The sequence below is a fragment of the Myxine glutinosa genome, chromosome 2, assembly GCF_964187855.1.
Source record: "Myxine glutinosa chromosome 2, kmMyxGlut1.1, whole genome shotgun sequence".
Lineage (NCBI taxonomy): Eukaryota > Metazoa > Chordata > Myxini > Myxiniformes > Myxinidae > Myxine > Myxine glutinosa.
In genome coordinates this window covers 106,054,474-106,072,084 of record NC_136262.1, presented here as the reverse complement: position 1 = coordinate 106,072,084, position 17,611 = coordinate 106,054,474, and the positions used below count along the sequence as shown (strand labels likewise).

The window sequence follows — 17,611 nt, the reverse complement described above, 5'->3', positions numbered from 1 at the left end:
CGGACACGACAGTACCACCGTTTAGAGGCCATTTTTCCCCGCAAAGCGGGGGTTGGCCTTTTCGGGGACCGTGGTAGTTGTTGTTTTTTTGGTCCCCTTTTTGAAGCAATGTTTTACGGCCGGATGCCCTTCCTGACGCCAACCCTTTTTGCCGCCTTCAACGACAAACAGGGAATTACCAGTGAACTGGTACTCAATTAGCCGACCTCGGAAGGATGACAGGCTGAGTCAACCCCCCTGGCATTAATTCGGCGATCGACCGAGATTCGAACCCAGGATCCTAGGATCCTAAGCCGGCACCCTAGCCGCTAGCCCAACACCAGGGATTGGTGTACGATAAGCAATAATTCCAAAATTCCACACCCCTTGACCAATCTCCACCAAATTAATGGGTAGAGCTGGACTTGAGACCACAATTACTGCACTGAAATTACTGGATACAGCACCGAGATGAAAGTACAGTACCAGACAAAGCAATGAGCAGGTATGTAGAATATGAAATACTTGCATGTATCTGTGGTCACAAAATGTGAAATGAAGTCCTCAAATTCCCCTTACCCTGAAAAACCCCAAGTCATCAAACCCCCTCCCAAATCCAAGTCCTCAACCTCCCCCAGCGAACCCGAAGGCCTTCAATCCCCCCCCCCCCCCCCAAACTCCAAGCCTTCAATTAATATTAATCATGACTGTTTTCTTTCCTCTGCGTATGTTTCTTTCATGATAGACGACTTGCTGTTCAGTTTTTAAATGTACATAAACTCGGTAGTACTCCTGATTGTGTGAAAGTTTTATTCGAGCAGTGTATTGTAGACCACTGTCTCGATGACCCCAGAACAAAACATGCATTAACCTCATTTTCTCTGCATGGATTGTAATCCAAACATACCTTTCATTCCTCAAAGGTACCTTTATTTCATGATAGAAGACGCATTATTCAGTCTTCAATGTACACGAGAGGCCTGAAGCCTAAATGCAGCAACCAAAATGGCAGTGATTTTATATTTTGAGTTTATAATTGTGGATGGAGTCAGACCAGTGAAGCTCCACCCTAGATGGACAGAGCTACAGACAGACTGACAAAGACTATACATATACATGATAAGCACTTTGTCGAGGAACAGGCCATAAATAGTCAATTTAAAAAAACCCAGAAATATATAGCTATCAATAAAGTAAAGATTTATTCCTTTACATTTACTTGACAAGACTGTTTATTTATTGTTTTCAATCGCAATCATTTCTTGAGTTTTACACTAAAGTGTAGCAGGTTTCCTTTACATTACACACTATAAATGTCAATGAAAATAATATTTGGATTTGAAATCAGGTTTTTGTAGCAAAGCGTTCTCTTTAAAGAGTACTTTTACTTTTACCAGGGTCTCGGGTTCGTGGAACAACGCTGTACTTTACTTCAGTCAAACAGCCGTTAAACTTGGAGGACCTCAGAGCACTCTGGGTAATGGGGACGCCATCTTGTGTTGTGACGTAACTTTTCTCTCTGCAGTTAGCTAGGCAACTAAGTAGAAATCTCCACCTCCCTCCCCCAGCCATGGGATTCTAAATATTCCATAATTCCAGACAGCAGGAATGGCATATATGATAGCATTATTTTGCATCAGCACTGCACAAACACAACATGCTTGCCTGTCTTTAGGATGGGAACGTTAAATTTCCTATCCCAATAGCAGTCAACAACAGTCATGTTTTTGATATATCCCAATAGCAAAACAACTCTCGAGGGATGCAGTGCCTTGATTTGACTCTCAAAACCCCTTAAACTAGAACAGCACTCCTCGACATCGCAACATCGACCCATATGCCTCCACTCACATTATTACATCATTATACAGACTTGCACCAAGTTTGACTGAGATCCCTTCAGCCGTTCTTAAGTTATCACAGTAATGAAATAATTTTTACTTAATATGACCTCTGACCTTTAACCTCGACGCCAAAATTGAGTCAGTTCATCTTTACATGATTATACATACCTGTACCAAGTTTGACTTAGATCCATTTAGCCGTTCTTAAGTTATCGTGGTAACAAAATAATTGTAACTTAACATGACCCCTGACCTTTGACCCTTGACCACAAAATCTAATCAGGTCATCTTTGCATCATAATGTATCATTGTTCCAAGTTTGCTGAAAATCCAATGACTAGTTCACAAGTTAGCTTGGTAATATACTGTTGCGGTTTTGAGAACCCTTCACTAGTAAATACTTGTAAATAACAACTTGTAAATATTACCTTTGTAACGTCAAAAGGTCGCACCCTAGTTAGGCCACGAGCAACACGTAGCAAACCATAGGCTTCTTCTTTAGTTATTTCATTAGTATGTGTTTCAGGTAAGGATCTGTTTCCAATAGTTGAATCTGCGTTGTATTAATCAAATAACCTAGGCCCCTTCTCAAATTCCCATCCTATTCATATTGCGGCGTAATCTGCCCTCTCCAAATAATATTGCGCTACTCTACCAGCCGCAGCCGCCTCAGCATTCGCTGCCTTTTGGTTTGTTCCTGCCCACCGCCATAAGCCACGTGGCAGAGTGGGAGAAGAAGGGAGGAGCGGCCAGGAACATAGGCGTGGCCCCATCAACGTGTCACGAGGGGAGGTACCAATGAACCCTTGTGACCAATCCGGGCCGAGGCGTGTTCACCGGTAGGCGGAGCGAAGCGGACGCGGCTTGATACGCGAGGCTTGTGATAAAAGCGCGAGCGCGAAGCCCTTTTACGCAGATGCGGGGGAGATCGGCAGATGCGAGGAGAGAAGATCGGCAAACTTGGGAGAACAGCGCAGAGGCGGCGAATGATAAGAACATTGCGCGGGGGATCGCTTCGGATGATCGTGTGATACGAACTGCCGTTGGTTTTGAGAGCGTTCGGCACGCTATACGTACGCAGATTCCAGCCCCTCGCATATGTAAGGTCCGGTCGCGCGCCAACGATACGCGAAGCTGCCTGCCGTTCTTCGCCCGCGGACCCGGAGCCTGGACGGATCCCATCGCCTGGAACCATCTGCCTGGACCTTCCTCCCCTACCAGCTACCATTCCGTGTGAGTCTGTCTGTTTGTCCTGGGGTCGTGATAAGTTAAGACTGTTTAGATAAGCTTGCCCTATGTCCTTTTATTTCCTTCTTCTTGTATATTCCCTTCTTTCATTTCCTCTTGTAGTGTAGTCAATAAACCATATTTGTTCTTCCTTCACCCTTCTTATTCTTTGGTTCCTCTCATCCGATCGCTTGCGTCCTGTCCCCAATTGAGTACCTGTGGCACGATTTGGCTAACCGCTTTAAATCGGGTTTAGTCCTTTTGTTAACGGCTCGGATCGTGGATTGCTAAACCGCTCGGCAATTACCATCACATCCGCGGTTCGAGCAGGGACTCATCTCCCTGCTTTGCGGAGAGATTGGTGAAGGTATTTGGGAAACCTTTGACCAATCACCCTGGCCAATCTCGCCCCGCAAAGGAGCGGGATAGTTCCAGGACCGGAGACGGCCAGCTTAACAAGACAAGGGGATTAACGCCCCCTTGTTAACGGGAGTGCCGTACTCTGAGATCCGCAACAATACGTTTTACCTAACGGGACATTTGACCTGTGACCTCATGACCCCAAATCGAATCAGTTCATTTCTACATCATTATACATATCTGTACCAAGTTTTACTTGGATCCCTTCAGCTGTTCTCAAGTTATAAACCTATCAGAGACTCTGACCTTTGACCTATTGTCCCCAAAATCAAATCAGTTTATCTTTGCATCATAATACATACTTTTACCAACTTTTGTCAAAATCCCATCACTGGTTCACAAGTTATTGCCGTAGCAGGATTTTCACTTAACATGACCTCTGACCTTTGACCTTGTGACATCAAAATCGAATCAGTTCATATTTACCTCATTGTGCATACCTGCACCAACTTTTGACTTACATCCCTTCAGCCGTTTTCCAAGTTATCGCAGTAACAAAAACCTATCAAGGACGCACGGACGGACAGATGGACAGACGGATGCAGGGACGGACGGACAACTCAAAAACATAATGCCTCCAGTAACTTCATTGGCAGAGGCATAAAAATTTCAGTTCACCAATTGTTGTTCATGGAAGTATTACAACACAAGATTGTCAAGAGAAGCCTAAAAGAGGGTTTGCTTGTTCTTTTACAGGATTTAAGGTTTGTAGAGGAGCTGCACGTACACTTGTAGAGGAGCTTCTGTACACGTCTCTCACACGTGGATATACAGGTGAACACACGAGACACAACACAGGACTGTTAGAAAAGACAATCACAGCCACTGAGTTTGGGGGAAGCACCGTCACATCCCAGGAAACTCTGGGCCCCAGGAAACTCTGGGCCCCAGGAAACTCTGGGCCCCAGGAAACTCTGGGCCCCAGGAAACTCTGGGCCCCAGGAAACTCTGGGCCCCAGGAAACTCTGGGCCCCAGGAAACTCTGGGCCCCAGGAAACTCTGGGCCCCAGGAAACTCTGGGCCCCAGGAAACTCTGGGCCCCAGGAAACTCTGGGTCCCAGGAAACTCTGGGTCCCAGGAAACTCTGGGTCCCAGGAAACTCTGGGTCCCAGGAGACTCTGGGTCCCAGAAGACTGGGTCCCAGGAGACTCTGGGTCCCAGGAGACTCTGGGTCCCAGGAGACTCTGGGTCCCAGGAGACTCTGGGTCCCAGGAGACTCTGGGGCTTTCTCACTGCACCCAGTGGGGACATTTCCTAAGGAGGAATCTCCTCCTCCCCAAGGATACCAACCGATAGGGATTCTCTGAAAAAGTATTAAGTATTTGCACAACACAATCCTCGAAATAGTTTTCATGAGAATTCGCCAACTGCTGCGAGAGCACATGAAAAAGGTATGCGATGTAATGGCAGCTTTACCTATTTGTCGGTCACCATAGCTGATAGCTTCAGCCAAAGGACTCCAACCCTGCAGATTTCGAGATTTCACACTGGCATTGTGGGCCAGGAGAAGCCTGATGCAGTCTGCAAAGAAAACCATGTTTGAGTGCGTGGACAAACCTCTCAAAGTGTCCGAATAAACTGCACACCACCAGCTCAGCAATACACATCACATATTGACCAATTGCTGGCAGGATCCTAACACCGTCATCTGAAAGGATACCCCTGCTCCATCTATCGTTGTCTGCACCAATCAGTAAATTAATGCAATATTACTTCTTCTTCCTATTATTATTTTCTGATTTAATGGCCACAATTATTCCCACACTCTTGTTTTGAGGTTTTGGCCCATGTCCTTCAGGAACCGGCTAGCCAGGCCTGACGTTCGACGAAGGTTCGGGCAGGAATTTGGAATTCGGCCATCGTGCCAATGACAGCTTGCCACCAACTAATTAACGTCCACCAACTAATTTTGTCATATATAACGCCCCGTTTAAGGTCCATCCAAGGGACAGCGCACACATTGATGAATCACTCTACCTGTGAAACACCGGGATGACAGTTTATAGCTGGGTCAGGGTTCAAACCGAGGCTAGACAGCTTACAGACAAGTGTGCGGACCACGAGGCTATCCTGATATCATTAGAGGAATGAATTACTACCAAAGCATCAAATAAAATTCGATTGAATCATCATGAATTGAGCAGCTCTAGCTCCCAAAGGTCTCACAAGACTGATGCAACTGTTCACGGTGCTAGGTAACCGTTGCTAGGGCAACAAGCCTCTTAGGACATGGTGTGGAAACGCTTGTTATCCATGTTACAAAGAACAGTTTTGGATGACGTTATCTGGTGAGGTTAACTACCATATAACCAGCATGGATTCTCCTATTTAAGTTCGTCAAAAGAGATTAATGGTACATAAATACAGTATATGTATATACATATACACTACATGGCCAAAAGTATGTGGACACCTGAACATCTCATTCCAAAATCATGGGCATTAATATGGAGTTGGTCCCCCCTTTGCTGTTATAACAGCCTCCACTCTTCTGGGAAGGTTTTCCACTAGATGTTGGAACATTGTTGCGGGGATTTGCTTCCATTCAGCCACAAGAGCATTAATGAGGTCGGGCACTGATGTTGGGCGATTAGGCCTGGCTCGCAGTCGGCGTACCAATTCATCCCAAAGGTGTTGGATGGGGTTGAGGGCAGGGCTCTGTACAGGCCAGTCAAGTTCTTCCACACCGATCTCGACAAACCATTTCTTCAAGGACTTCGCTTTGTGCATGGGGGCATTGTCAGGCTGAAACAGAAAAGGGCCTTCTCCAAACTGTTGCCACAAAGTTGGAAGTACACAATCATCTGGAATGTCATTGCATGCTGTAGCGTTAAGATTTCCCTTCACTGGAACCAAGGGTCGAGCCGGAAGCATGAAAAACAGCCCCAGACCATTATTCCTCTTCCACCAAACTTTACAGTTGGCACTATGCATTCGGACAGGTAGCGTTCTCCTGGCATCCGCCAAACCCAGATTCGTCCGTCGGACTGCCAGATGGTGAAGCGTGATTCATCACTCCAGATAACGCATTTCCACTGCTCCAGTCCAATGGCTGCGAGCTTTACACCACTCCACCTGACGCTTGGCATTGCGCATGGTGATCTTAGGCTTGTGTGCGGCTGCTCAGCCATGGAAACCCATTTCATGAAGCTCCCGACAAACAGTTGTTGTGCTGACGTTGCTTCCAGAGGCAGTTTTGAACTCAGTAGTGAGTGTTGCAACCGAGGACAGGTGATTTTTATGCGCTTCAGCACTCGGCGGTCCCGTTCTGTGAGCTTGTGTGGCCTACCACTTCGCCACTGAGCTGTTGTTGCTCCGAGACGTTTCCACTTCACAATAACAGCACTTACAGTTGACCTGGGCAGCTCTAGCAGGGCAGAAATTTGATGAACTCACTTGTTGGAAAGGTGGCATCGTATGACAGTGCCACGTTGAAAGTCTCTGAGCTCTTCAGTACGGCCCATTCTACTGCGAATGTTTGTCTATGGAGATTGCATGGCTGTGTGCTTGATAAATATATACCTGTCAACAATGGGTGTGGCTGAAACAGCCGAATGCACTAATTAGAAGGGGTGTCCGCATACTTTTGGCCATATATTGTATATATATATTGATTTGAAAAAGCCCTATATATGTATTTTTTTTCCTTTGTGCACCTTCGAGGTACCATGGGGGTTTCTGTGATCCTTTTAGCTCACTGGATGGAAAGATGGTTAATATGGTACTTGACGAGGAACAAAAGAATGAGGTAGGGAGGGATAAGTTGGAAATAACTTACCTTTTTGTCCTTTCATGACAGCAATATGAAGAGCTGTGTTTCCTGCAGGGATCAAAGGAAATGATTACAAGGGGCAAAGAGAGAAAGGATTTATAGAATGTGATGGTTTAAAAAGCCACGTTGGGAGACATGAGGCAAAGATATTCGTGATTCATGTTTCTGGGAATTTACAATGAGTGGCAGAGAAAGGCAAAGGGAAATTTAAGGTTACAGAACCACCTCCAATTAAGCCGAGCGCAATGTCAAGTTGACTGAAAGGAACGATGAGGCACTACCATTGACTGGTGACGATGCAGCGCAGCATGGCCACAGTGCGACTAGGCATGGCCACAGTGCAGCTAGGCATGGCCATGGTGCGATGAGGTACGGCCATGGTGCGATGAGGTACGGCCATGGTGCGATGAGGTACGGCCATGGTGAGGTGAGGTACGGACATGGTGAGGTGAGGTACAGACATGGTGCGGTGAGGTACAGACATGGTGCGGTGATGCACGACCATGGTGCGGTGAGGTATGGGCATGGTGCTGTGATGTATGGCCATGGTGCATTGAGGAATGGTCATGGTGCGGTCAGGTACTGCGCAGTGTAGTGAGGATCTGCACAGTGTGGCGAGGCATGGCCACAGTGCAACAAAGCACGACCATTGTGCAGTGAGGCACGACCGTGGTGAGGTACGGCGATGGTGCGGTGATGTCGGCGATGGTGCGGTGAGGTACGGCCATGGTGCGGTGAGGTACGGCCATGGTGCGGTGAGGTACGGCCATGGTGCGGTGAGGTACGGCCATGGTGGGAGAGGACAGGAGAGGCGATGGTGGGAGAGGACAGGAGAGGAGATGGTGGGAGAGGAGAGGAGATGGTGGGAGAGGGGGGGAGATGGTGGGAGATGGTGGGAGAGGGGAGGAGATGGTGGGAGAGGAGAGGCGATGGTGGGAGAGGAGAGGAGATGGTGGGAGAGGGGAGGAGATGGTGGGAGAGGAGAGGAGATGGTGGGAAATGGGAGGTGAGGAGATGGTGGGAGAGGGGAGGAGAGGCGATGGTGGGAGAGGACAGGAGAGGATATGGTGGGAGAGGACAGGAGAGGAGATGGTGGGAGAGGACAGGAGAGGAGATGGTGGGAGAGGAGAGGAGATGGTGGGAGAGGAGAAGAGATGGTGGGAGAGGAGAAAAGATGGTGGGAGAGGAGAGGAGAGGAGATGGTGGGAGAGGTGAGGGGATGGTGGGAGAGGGGAGGAGAGGAGATGGTGGGAGAGGTGAGGGGATGGTGGGAGAGGGGAGGCGAGGAGATGGTGGGAGAGGAGAGGTTGGGAGCGAATAAAAGGGGGGAGGTTGGAAATGAGGAGTGGAGGAAGGAAGATGGTGAGAGAGGAGAGGTTGGGAGCAGAGAAAAGGAGGGAGGGCTGGCTGGAGAGGAGGGGTGTGGGAGGAGAGGAGGGGTGTGGGAGGCGAGGATGGGAGATGGTGGGAGAGGAGAGGTTGGGAGCGGAGAAAAGGAGGGAGGGTTGGAGAGGAGGGGTGTGGAAGGAGAAGGCACGGTGACAGCAGAGAGGAAAGAAAGAGAGAGCTGGAGAGGAGAGGCGGTGTGGGTGGGTTTGGGTGAGAGAGAGAGGACGAATTACCAAACGAATCTCGATTACACATCTTTGGTCCCGAGTAACGCATGACAAAGCGAATCCCAACTTTACTAAAACACCATTCTTGGAATTGGAACTACCGGTATGCGAAGGAATGAGGGGAGCCCTGGGGGGTCAGGTGAGAGGGATTCCCACAAACCGTGCACGTCCCGCTGAACGAGCAGGTGAGGGTTGCTGCGAAGCACCAACAACACGCGCCGAGCATCCCCGGCGAGCGCGGCCTGGTGGAGCGGGAACGTGTTGTGCGGGGTACCCCCGGGAGTGTGCAGTGGAGCCGCTGGAGCGCTCAGGGCGCGCTGCCTCGTCCGGCCACTCCGCCCTCGCTCTCGGCGCCGCTCCGGACTCGCTACCGCTTCCACCGCTGAGCTCGCCTCCTTGACGGCTTTTCGCGTCCCCGCGTCTCGAAACGGGCTCAACCCGATCGTCGTCACCGTCTCGCCCGTCATCTCCACCGGGGAGGAAGCCGATCGCTGATCACCGCCGGAGGATCGTTCGCCCGATCGCTTTTTCCCGAGACCTGCCGGATCAATCGATCACTTATTACTCCCCCCACGGTCGCCGTCTCCGTGCGCGCGCACTGCGCATCCACAGGGGCGGAGCCAAGGTGTTGATGACGTACGTTCGCACCATCGTCTCTTTACAAGATCACGTGTACACAGAGGCGCTACACTGATGAGTCTGGGAGTTTGCGCGATTTCAATAAAATGCAGATTTCCATGAAATCGACGAGTGGTCAAAATTCATGCAACGTGATCACGTTTAACGTGGCGAAGTGTTCGTGCCATTCCGAATCATACACATCATGCAATATCCCACATTCATTTACTTTTCACCATTGATCAAACGCTCGTGGAAGAGTATATGCAGGACAACGACATCATGTCAGTTTACTTTTAAATGTGACTTACAATTAGGACATCATTACACATTAGATATACACACTGCCTCCAGAAAGTATTCACACCCCTTTACTTTTTTCACATTTTCTTGTGTTACAGCCTGAATTTCAAATGGATTGCATTGGAATTTTTTATTTAGAATTTTTTTCAAATCGATTAAAAACGGAAAGCTGAAATGTCTTGAGTCAATAAGTATCCAACCCCCTTCGCTATGACACTCCAGATTGATCTCAGGTGCATCCGATTTCTTTTGTTCATCCTCGAGATGTCTCTACAACTTGATTGGAGCCCACCTGTGGCCAATTCAATTGATTGGACATGATTTAGAAAGAAACACACCTTTCTACATAAGGTCCCACAGTTGACGGTGCATGTCAGAGCAGAAACTCTCAGATAAAATAAGAGACCAAGGAACTGTCCGTAGAACTCCGAGATTGAATTGAGAGGAGGAATGGATGTGGGGAAAGGTATAAAACAATAATTTCTAGAGTGTTGAAAGTTCCCAAGAGCACAATGAGTTCCATTATTAGGAAATGGAAAGAATATGGAACTACCCAGACTCTTCCAAGAGCTGGCCGTCCGACCAAATTGAGCAACCGAGCAAGAAGGACCTTGGTCAGAGAGGGGACCAAGAACCCAATGACAAATCTGACAAAACTAGAGTTCCTTCGCTGAGATGGGAGAACCCTCAAGAAGGACAACAGTCTCTGCAGCCCTTCACAAATCTAAGCTTTATTGAGGAGTGGCCAGATGGAAGCCACTCCTGAGAAAAACGCACATGACAGCACACCTGGGGTTTGCAAAAAGGCACGTGAAAGACTATGAGAGTATGAGGCAAAAGATTGTGTGGTCTGATTAGATGAAATTTGAACTCCTTGGCCTGAATGCAAAGAGCTACGTCTGATGGAAACCGAGCACAGCTCTCACTCTATCCCTACTGTGAGGCATGGTGGTGGCAGCATCATGCTATGGGGATGCTTTTCAGCGGCAGGGACTGGGAGATTGTAAGGATACAAGGAACAATGAATGGAGCCAAATACAGGCAAATCCTTAAGGAGAACATGCTCGAAAGTGCAAAAGGCCTTAGACTGCTGCGAAGATTTAAGTTCCAACAGAACAATGACCGCCAATCATACAGCCAAAGCAACACTGGAAAGACTTCAGAACAAGAATCTGAAAGTCCTTGAATGGCCCAGCTAAAGTCTAGATTTGAATCCCATTTAGAATCTGTGTAAAGACTTGGAGATTGCTGTTCACCAGCACTCCCCATCCAACTTGACAGAGATTGAGCAAATCTGAAAGGAAGAATTGGAGAAACTCCCCAAATCCAGATGTGCAAAGCTGATAGTCATTCCTACAAAGACTTGAAGCTGTAATCACTGCCAAAGGTGCTTCTACGAAGTATTGACTCAGGGGGTTGAATACTTATGTCGTTCTGTATTTCATTTGGAATTATTTCGTAAAAATTTCGAAACCAAAAAATTCCACTTTGACATTGTGGCGTATTATGTGTAGATCAGTGAGAAAAAAAATCTCAATTTCAATCCATTTTAATTTTCAACCTGTAACAACAAAATGTGAAACGAGCAATGCGACTGTGTCGTCAATATGCCTCCACATAGTCCCTGCCTGTGACAACGGGTAGATGCCCTCATTCACTGTCCCAAAAATAAACAAGTTTGATTTAAATCCCTTCAGCTGTTTTCAAGTATCACATTTTCACCAGCCATGACAGGTTTCACATTGATCGGTGAAGCGGTTTCGGAGAAGGGATATTTTTTAAATATCGGCTTTCAAGCTGCCATACCACATGGCATATGACCTTAAAATTGTACATTCTGCATATGTATGGGTAGCGGATCACGTTTGTGAAGTTTGGTGTTGATCGGATAAGGTTCTTTTTTTTTTTCTTTTTTTTCTTTTTTGTTTGTTTGTTTGTATACAAGATCGAGGCTCGTGAAAGAGCGAACATTAATCACACAGAAAGACAAACCGACACATAAAACATATAACATCGGGAGCGGTAGACAAGATGGGGAGAGAGGGGGAAGGACACAAACACAACATTTGAGAGCAGGGACCGAGAGACATGGAGACATCGAGAGATCTGAGAGAGGGCGAGGGCTTTGGGGGGGGGGGGCATGGGAAGGGGGCGGTGGGAGAGGTATAAAACATATGGACACTGCCAGGACTTCCAGGAAAGAAGTTGGAATTTCAAACAAGGTGGATCTGGGGTGAATTAGCGGGGGTAGAAAAGATCAAGGTTTTGGATGGGGGAAGATAAGAGATGGTGGTGAACAGCTGTTTTAAAGACCTGGAGGGAGGAGTGGGATTGAAGGGAGTGAGGGAGTTTGTTCCAGAGGCGGGAGAAAAGAGGAATGAAAGAGTGAAGGTGAGCAGAGAGCCGAGATTTCGGCAGTTTAACCATCAGAGGGTTGCTGGCAGATCTTGTGCGACCTGTAGAAATATTTGGGGGCAGAGCACAGAGAGAGCTGGGGGTGCAAGGCCGGAGAAGAGATGGTAGAAGACAGAAAGACCACCTACCTGCCTGCGGTGAGTGAGTGAAAGGCCCTCAGAGATAGCTTCATCGCGGGAGATTCCAATAATTCTGAAAGCTTTGGTTTCAACAGCGTGAAGCCGAGCTAGGTGTGAGGCAGGAGCACCGGCCCATAGGGGAGAACAGTATTCCATTGAGCTGCGGATGAAAGCCTTGTATGTGGTGAGGTGCTCAGGTGTGCCGAGGAAGGACTTCGCACGACGGAGGATGCCCAGTCGGCGACTGGCTTTGGAGGCCAGCTTGGAAATGTGGTTTTCCCAAGAAAGATCATGGCAGATAGTGAGACCCAAAAGCTTGAGCGACAGAACTTCTTGGAGAGGATTGTTGAGAAAGTAGATGGGAGGGTTGTCCAGTTGATCTTTTCGGAGAGACATAGTAAGAGTGTGAGATTTGTCAGGATTGAAAGACATGTTCCACTTGTTTGACCAGTCTGTGATTTTGTCCAAGTCTTCAGAGAGTGAGGACGCTGCAGACTGCCGATCTGAGGGATGAGGAATGGAGCGGCAGAGAGTGGAGTCATCAGCAAAGAGATAGAGAGGATTTTCCAGAGAGTCGGAGAGATCATTGATAAAGACCAGAAAAAGCACAGGGCCCAGAACACTGCCTTGGGGAACTCCAGCCTGAACAGGAAGGGGAGATGAGAGAAATCCATTCAGGGCCACATGTTGACTACGACCAGAGAGGAAGTCCGCAAGCCATGCATGGAGATTTCCATGGATACCATAGGAGGAGAGTTTGGTTAGCAGAGCTGGGTGCCAGACCGTATCGAAGGCACGTGATATGTCAAGGGAGACAGCTCTGATTTCCTGTTTGGCATTGAGGACCTCCATCCATTGTTGAGACAGCAGAAGCAGCATGTCCAGAGTAGAGTGACCTGGTCTGAAACCAAATTGATGATCAGAGATCAAGCCATTGGAGAAGAGGAAAGATTTCATATCCGAAGCAATGATGGATTCCATGACTTTGCTGATAATTGGGAGAAGGCTGATTGGTCTGTAGTTGCTAGGATCTGTTTTTGCACCTTTTTTGTGCAAAGCGGTGATGTTGGCTGATTTCCAAGCAGATGGCAGTTGACCTTGAGCAAAAGAGAGGGTGAAGAGAACAGAGAGAGGGTGAGATAGAGCGGCAGAGCAGGATTTTAGGACCCGTGGGCTGATGCCGTCGGGTCCAGTTGCAGAATCAGAGTCGAGGGTTGACAGAAACTTTTCCACCTTGTCAGGAGGAAAGAACACGGAGTCCAGGAGCAGCAGGGTACGACTGGGTATGGTGGGTACAGAGAGGGATGGGTTTGGGACACAAGATTTAGAGGCAAACACAGAGTTGAGGCATTCAGCTTTTTCACATGCGGAGTCAGCTGTGTAGCCGTTTGAGGTAAGGGAGGGGATGGAGGGGGAACAAACACCAGAAACGGATTTGACCAGACGCCACCAGGATTTGGAAGAGGGAGACAGATAAGAGAGTTCGGTCTTGAGAACGGAGAGATATTGTTTCCTGGCTCTCCTGAGGGTGGACACACACTTGTTTCGGGCTTTGTGAAAGGAAATGAGATTTCCTTCCGTTGGATTTGCTTTCCAGGAGACGAAGGCAAGTTGTTTCTGGGCAACAGCCTCACCACAAGATTCCGTGTACCATGGACGGGAGGAAGGGTATGACAACTGAAGACGAGATGGGATAAATCTGTGCATGAGAGAGAGCAATTTACTTTGGAAGAATTCCCAGGATGAGTTGATGTCAGAGGTGGTAGAGATGGGAGACCAGTCCAGATGATTGATGGCTGCTTGAAGACCGTGCCAGTTGGCCTGAGTGAAATGCCAGACTCGTCGACGCTGAGCAGGCTCCCTGAGGATGGTCAGAGAGATGTCCACTTTAACAAGGACATGATCAGATGATCCGATTGGAGCAGAAGAAGAGCAGCAGACATTTTCAGGGAAGTTAGTCATAACCAAGTCCAGAAGAGAAGATGTTCCGTTGACTGAGATCCGGGTCGGGAAATTGACAGATTGTGTCAGTCCCAGTGAGTCGCAGAAGTCCTTTGCTGAGGAGCCATGGCTGGTGAGAGAGGTACCCACACCCAGCCAACTGGCATGATGACAGTTGAAATCACCACATATGAGGAAGAGAGAGTTGGGATGAGTAGATAGAAGTTGGTCCATATTATCAGACAGCGAGATGTAGATGGAGTCATCACTGTTTGGTGGACGGTACAACACACATATGAACAAGAGGTGGGAGCCAAGGGGAAGCCGTAGCCAGAGGTATTCCTGGGGGTGAGGTGGAGAGTGCAGTGCAGGGCGAGTGAGGAAGAGAGTTTTTGATAAAGATAGCAACCCCGCCTCCAGGACGAGGCTCAGGTCTATCATACCGGAGGAGGGAGTAGCCCGGGAGAGATACTAAGGAATCAGAGACATCATAAAGGAGGAAAGTTTCTGTTAAGCAGATCACGTCTGGTTTGACAGAAGCAACCTGTATGGAGAGATCAGTTAAGTTTGAATGAAGGCCCCGGATGTTTGAGGTCCATACCGTTAATGAAGAGGAAGGGGGAGCATCAGATACAGAACAGGGGGGAGGAGGGGTAGGGTAAGATGTGGAAGAGGTGGAAGAGGTAGGGAGAGCTGTTGAAGGTGTGTCAGAGATTTCAGAATAGCTCGGAGAAAGGGAAGGATGGGGCGGACAAAAGGTTTGATGGTGATTGGGTGAGGCACAATGAGGTGTTATTTGAGGAGGGGGAAGAGCGAGGCAGAAGGTTGGGGGAGATGGAGGTGAGAGTTGGAAGGGGGAAGAAGCGGGGAGGACGCTTTGAGGAGGGGGAGTGAGAGGGGGGAAATTGAGAAGCAATGAGGGTGGGGAGATTTGAAGGGGAGGGGTGAGGGGGGAGTTTGGGAGGGAAGGGACAAGGGGAGCGATTTGAAAGGGATGGGATATGGGGGAGATTTGGAGAGAGGGGTGAGGGAGGAGTCTAGGAGGGGAGGGGCGAGGGGGCGTCTTGGCGGGGAGGGGTGAGGGTTAGTTTAGGAGGGAGGGGGCAAGGGGGGAGATTTGAAAGGGATGGGTGATGGGGAAGATTTGGAGGGGAGGGGTGATGGGGAAGATTTGGAGGGGAGGGGTTATGGGGAAGATTTGGAGGGGAGGGGTGAGATTGGATTTTAGAAAGTGTACGATTTATGGGAAACGAACATTTATTGCAAAATGAGTTTCTTGTGACCTTCGAGTTAAAAATACGTTTAAGGACGCTGGATGGAGGATGGAGTGCAGGAGAGTTTAGGGAATGAAGAAAAAAGGCACTATAGGAGATGGATATTTTTTTTGGGATGAATTGATTTGGTGAGCAAGTCGAAAGCAGCCTTTTAAAGAAGAAGAAGAAAAAGGTGTTATAAAATATGACGGAATACATAACTTGAGGGGAAAGTGTAAACATTGAAGGTTAATAACAGTGAAAACTATCTGGGGAAATGGGGGAGAAACACGTGGTCGAAGAACGAACGAACGAAAACAATGAATAAACGAATGAGAACAGAGAAGGAAATGTTTTTTTTTTGTTTTGTTTTTTAGTTGAGATTTACACAAGGAAGTAGGCTATGGGTGAAAAGACTGGGAATACAGAGAACGAAAGTTATTGGATCACAAACGACGGACCGCTGAGAGAAAAACAAAGCCTCAAGGTTGTACAGTGTACACTGTACAAGGCCTCAAGACACGACATGAATTAACACGATTTTCAATACAGGTATGAAAGATTTGCACCGAAAAATCTTCGTCGGGACACAATATACGTACAACACCATAAATAAATACAGTTTTAACGAAAATACAAATGGGAACAATCACTTAACTTCGATTTCAAATCGTTCACGACGCGGCAAGCTATCTATCCAAGATAGCTGCCAAACCACATGACCTACGATATCATCATTTTCAAACTATATGCAACAATGGTGTTAGATGACATTTGTAAAATTTCGCATCGATAGGGTAAGCGGTTTCAGAGATAATTATTTAATATTTTCCTTCAATCCAATATGGCTGCCACATCATGTGACCAATGATGTTTTCGTGATCATCTTTTAATCGCCATGCCAAGTCAATGACGCACGTAAAGTTTCGAGTCAATTGATTTGGTTGTTTGGGAGGAGATGTTTTTTTTAGAGTTTTAGATTAAATCCAATATGGCTGCCAAACCATGTGACCTATGATGTCTTAAATTTAATATTTCAATACAAATGGGTCATAGATCGTGTGCATGCAATTTTAGATTTTTAGGATTAGGAATTTGATGAAAACATTTTTGACTGGTATACCACTTCACCTATGATGTCATCATTATCATGCTTTTGCCCACCATTGGGAGTACTTGACAATGTGACAAGTTTCAAATTTTTCCATTCAGTGGTTTTCGAGAAATAATTTTTATTATTATTTGCGCTTAATCCAAGATGGCTGCCATACCACGTGACCTATGGCGTCACAATTATCATAAAACATTCTGCATGGGTGTCACTCCTACCCTGAACGTTTCGTCTCAATCGGACATGTGGTTGCTGAGAAAAAACGAGGACAGACGGACGGACAGACAACCCGGAAACAATGCCTACGGCCACCTTCGGGGGCGGAGGCATAAAAAGTCAAGGGATGTGAATACTTTCTGAAGGCACAGTATATACATCATAAGGGATTTGGGAATTGAACTGGTTTCCCTCACATCATGATTTGGGAATTCAGATGGGAACGCTACATCAAGCCAAACTCAAAACCTTTCGAGTCGCCCTTTAATAATGATACAAAAACGAGGAGATCTGATATCAGGATGCTTAACATTCACTGAAGGAGATCCACAAAATAAATAGAAAATCTTTTCAACATTAATGGCAGTGACAAGACCAGGAGCCATGAAAGAACCTTGGTCAGGGGACCATGAAAGAACCTTGGTCAGGGGACCATGAAAGAACCTTGGTCCGGGGGCCATGAAAGAGCTTTGGTCCGGGGGCCATGAAAGAGCCTTGGTCCAGGGGCCATGAAAGAACCTTGGTCAGGGGGCCATGAAAGAGCCTTGGTCCGGGGGCCATGACAGAGCTTTGGTCCGGGGGCCATGAAAGAGCCTTGGTCCGGGGGCCATGAAAGAGCCTTGGTCCGGGGGCCATGAAAAAGCCTTGGTCCGGGGGCCATGAAAGACCCTTGGTCTGGGGACCATGACAGATCTTTGGTACGGGGGCCATGAAAGAGCCTTGGTCTGAGGGGCCATGAAAGAGCCTTGGTCAGGGGGCTATGAAAGAGCCTTGGTC

General features: G+C 47.7%; 1 protein-coding gene across 4 annotated transcripts in view; it reads right to left on the bottom strand.

The window, feature by feature from the left end:
- Positions 1 to 9,463, bottom strand: part of LOC137421456 (ankyrin repeat domain-containing protein 13C) — an 89,853-nt gene extending 80,390 nt beyond the window's left edge. For all 4 annotated transcript variants that reach the window (XM_068107551.2, XM_068107552.2, XM_068107554.2 and 1 more), the window contains exons 1-3: positions 9,019 to 9,463; positions 7,249 to 7,290; positions 4,887 to 4,991 (exon numbers count right to left, since the gene is read on the bottom strand). In XM_068107551.2, coding sequence (XP_067963652.1) covers positions 4,887 to 4,991; positions 7,249 to 7,290; positions 9,019 to 9,325 — 454 coding nt within the window. In that variant the 5' untranslated portion in view covers positions 9,326 to 9,463. The remainder of the gene's footprint in view (positions 1 to 4,886; positions 4,992 to 7,248; positions 7,291 to 9,018) is intronic.
- Positions 9,464 to 17,611: the final 8,148 nt, after the last annotated feature.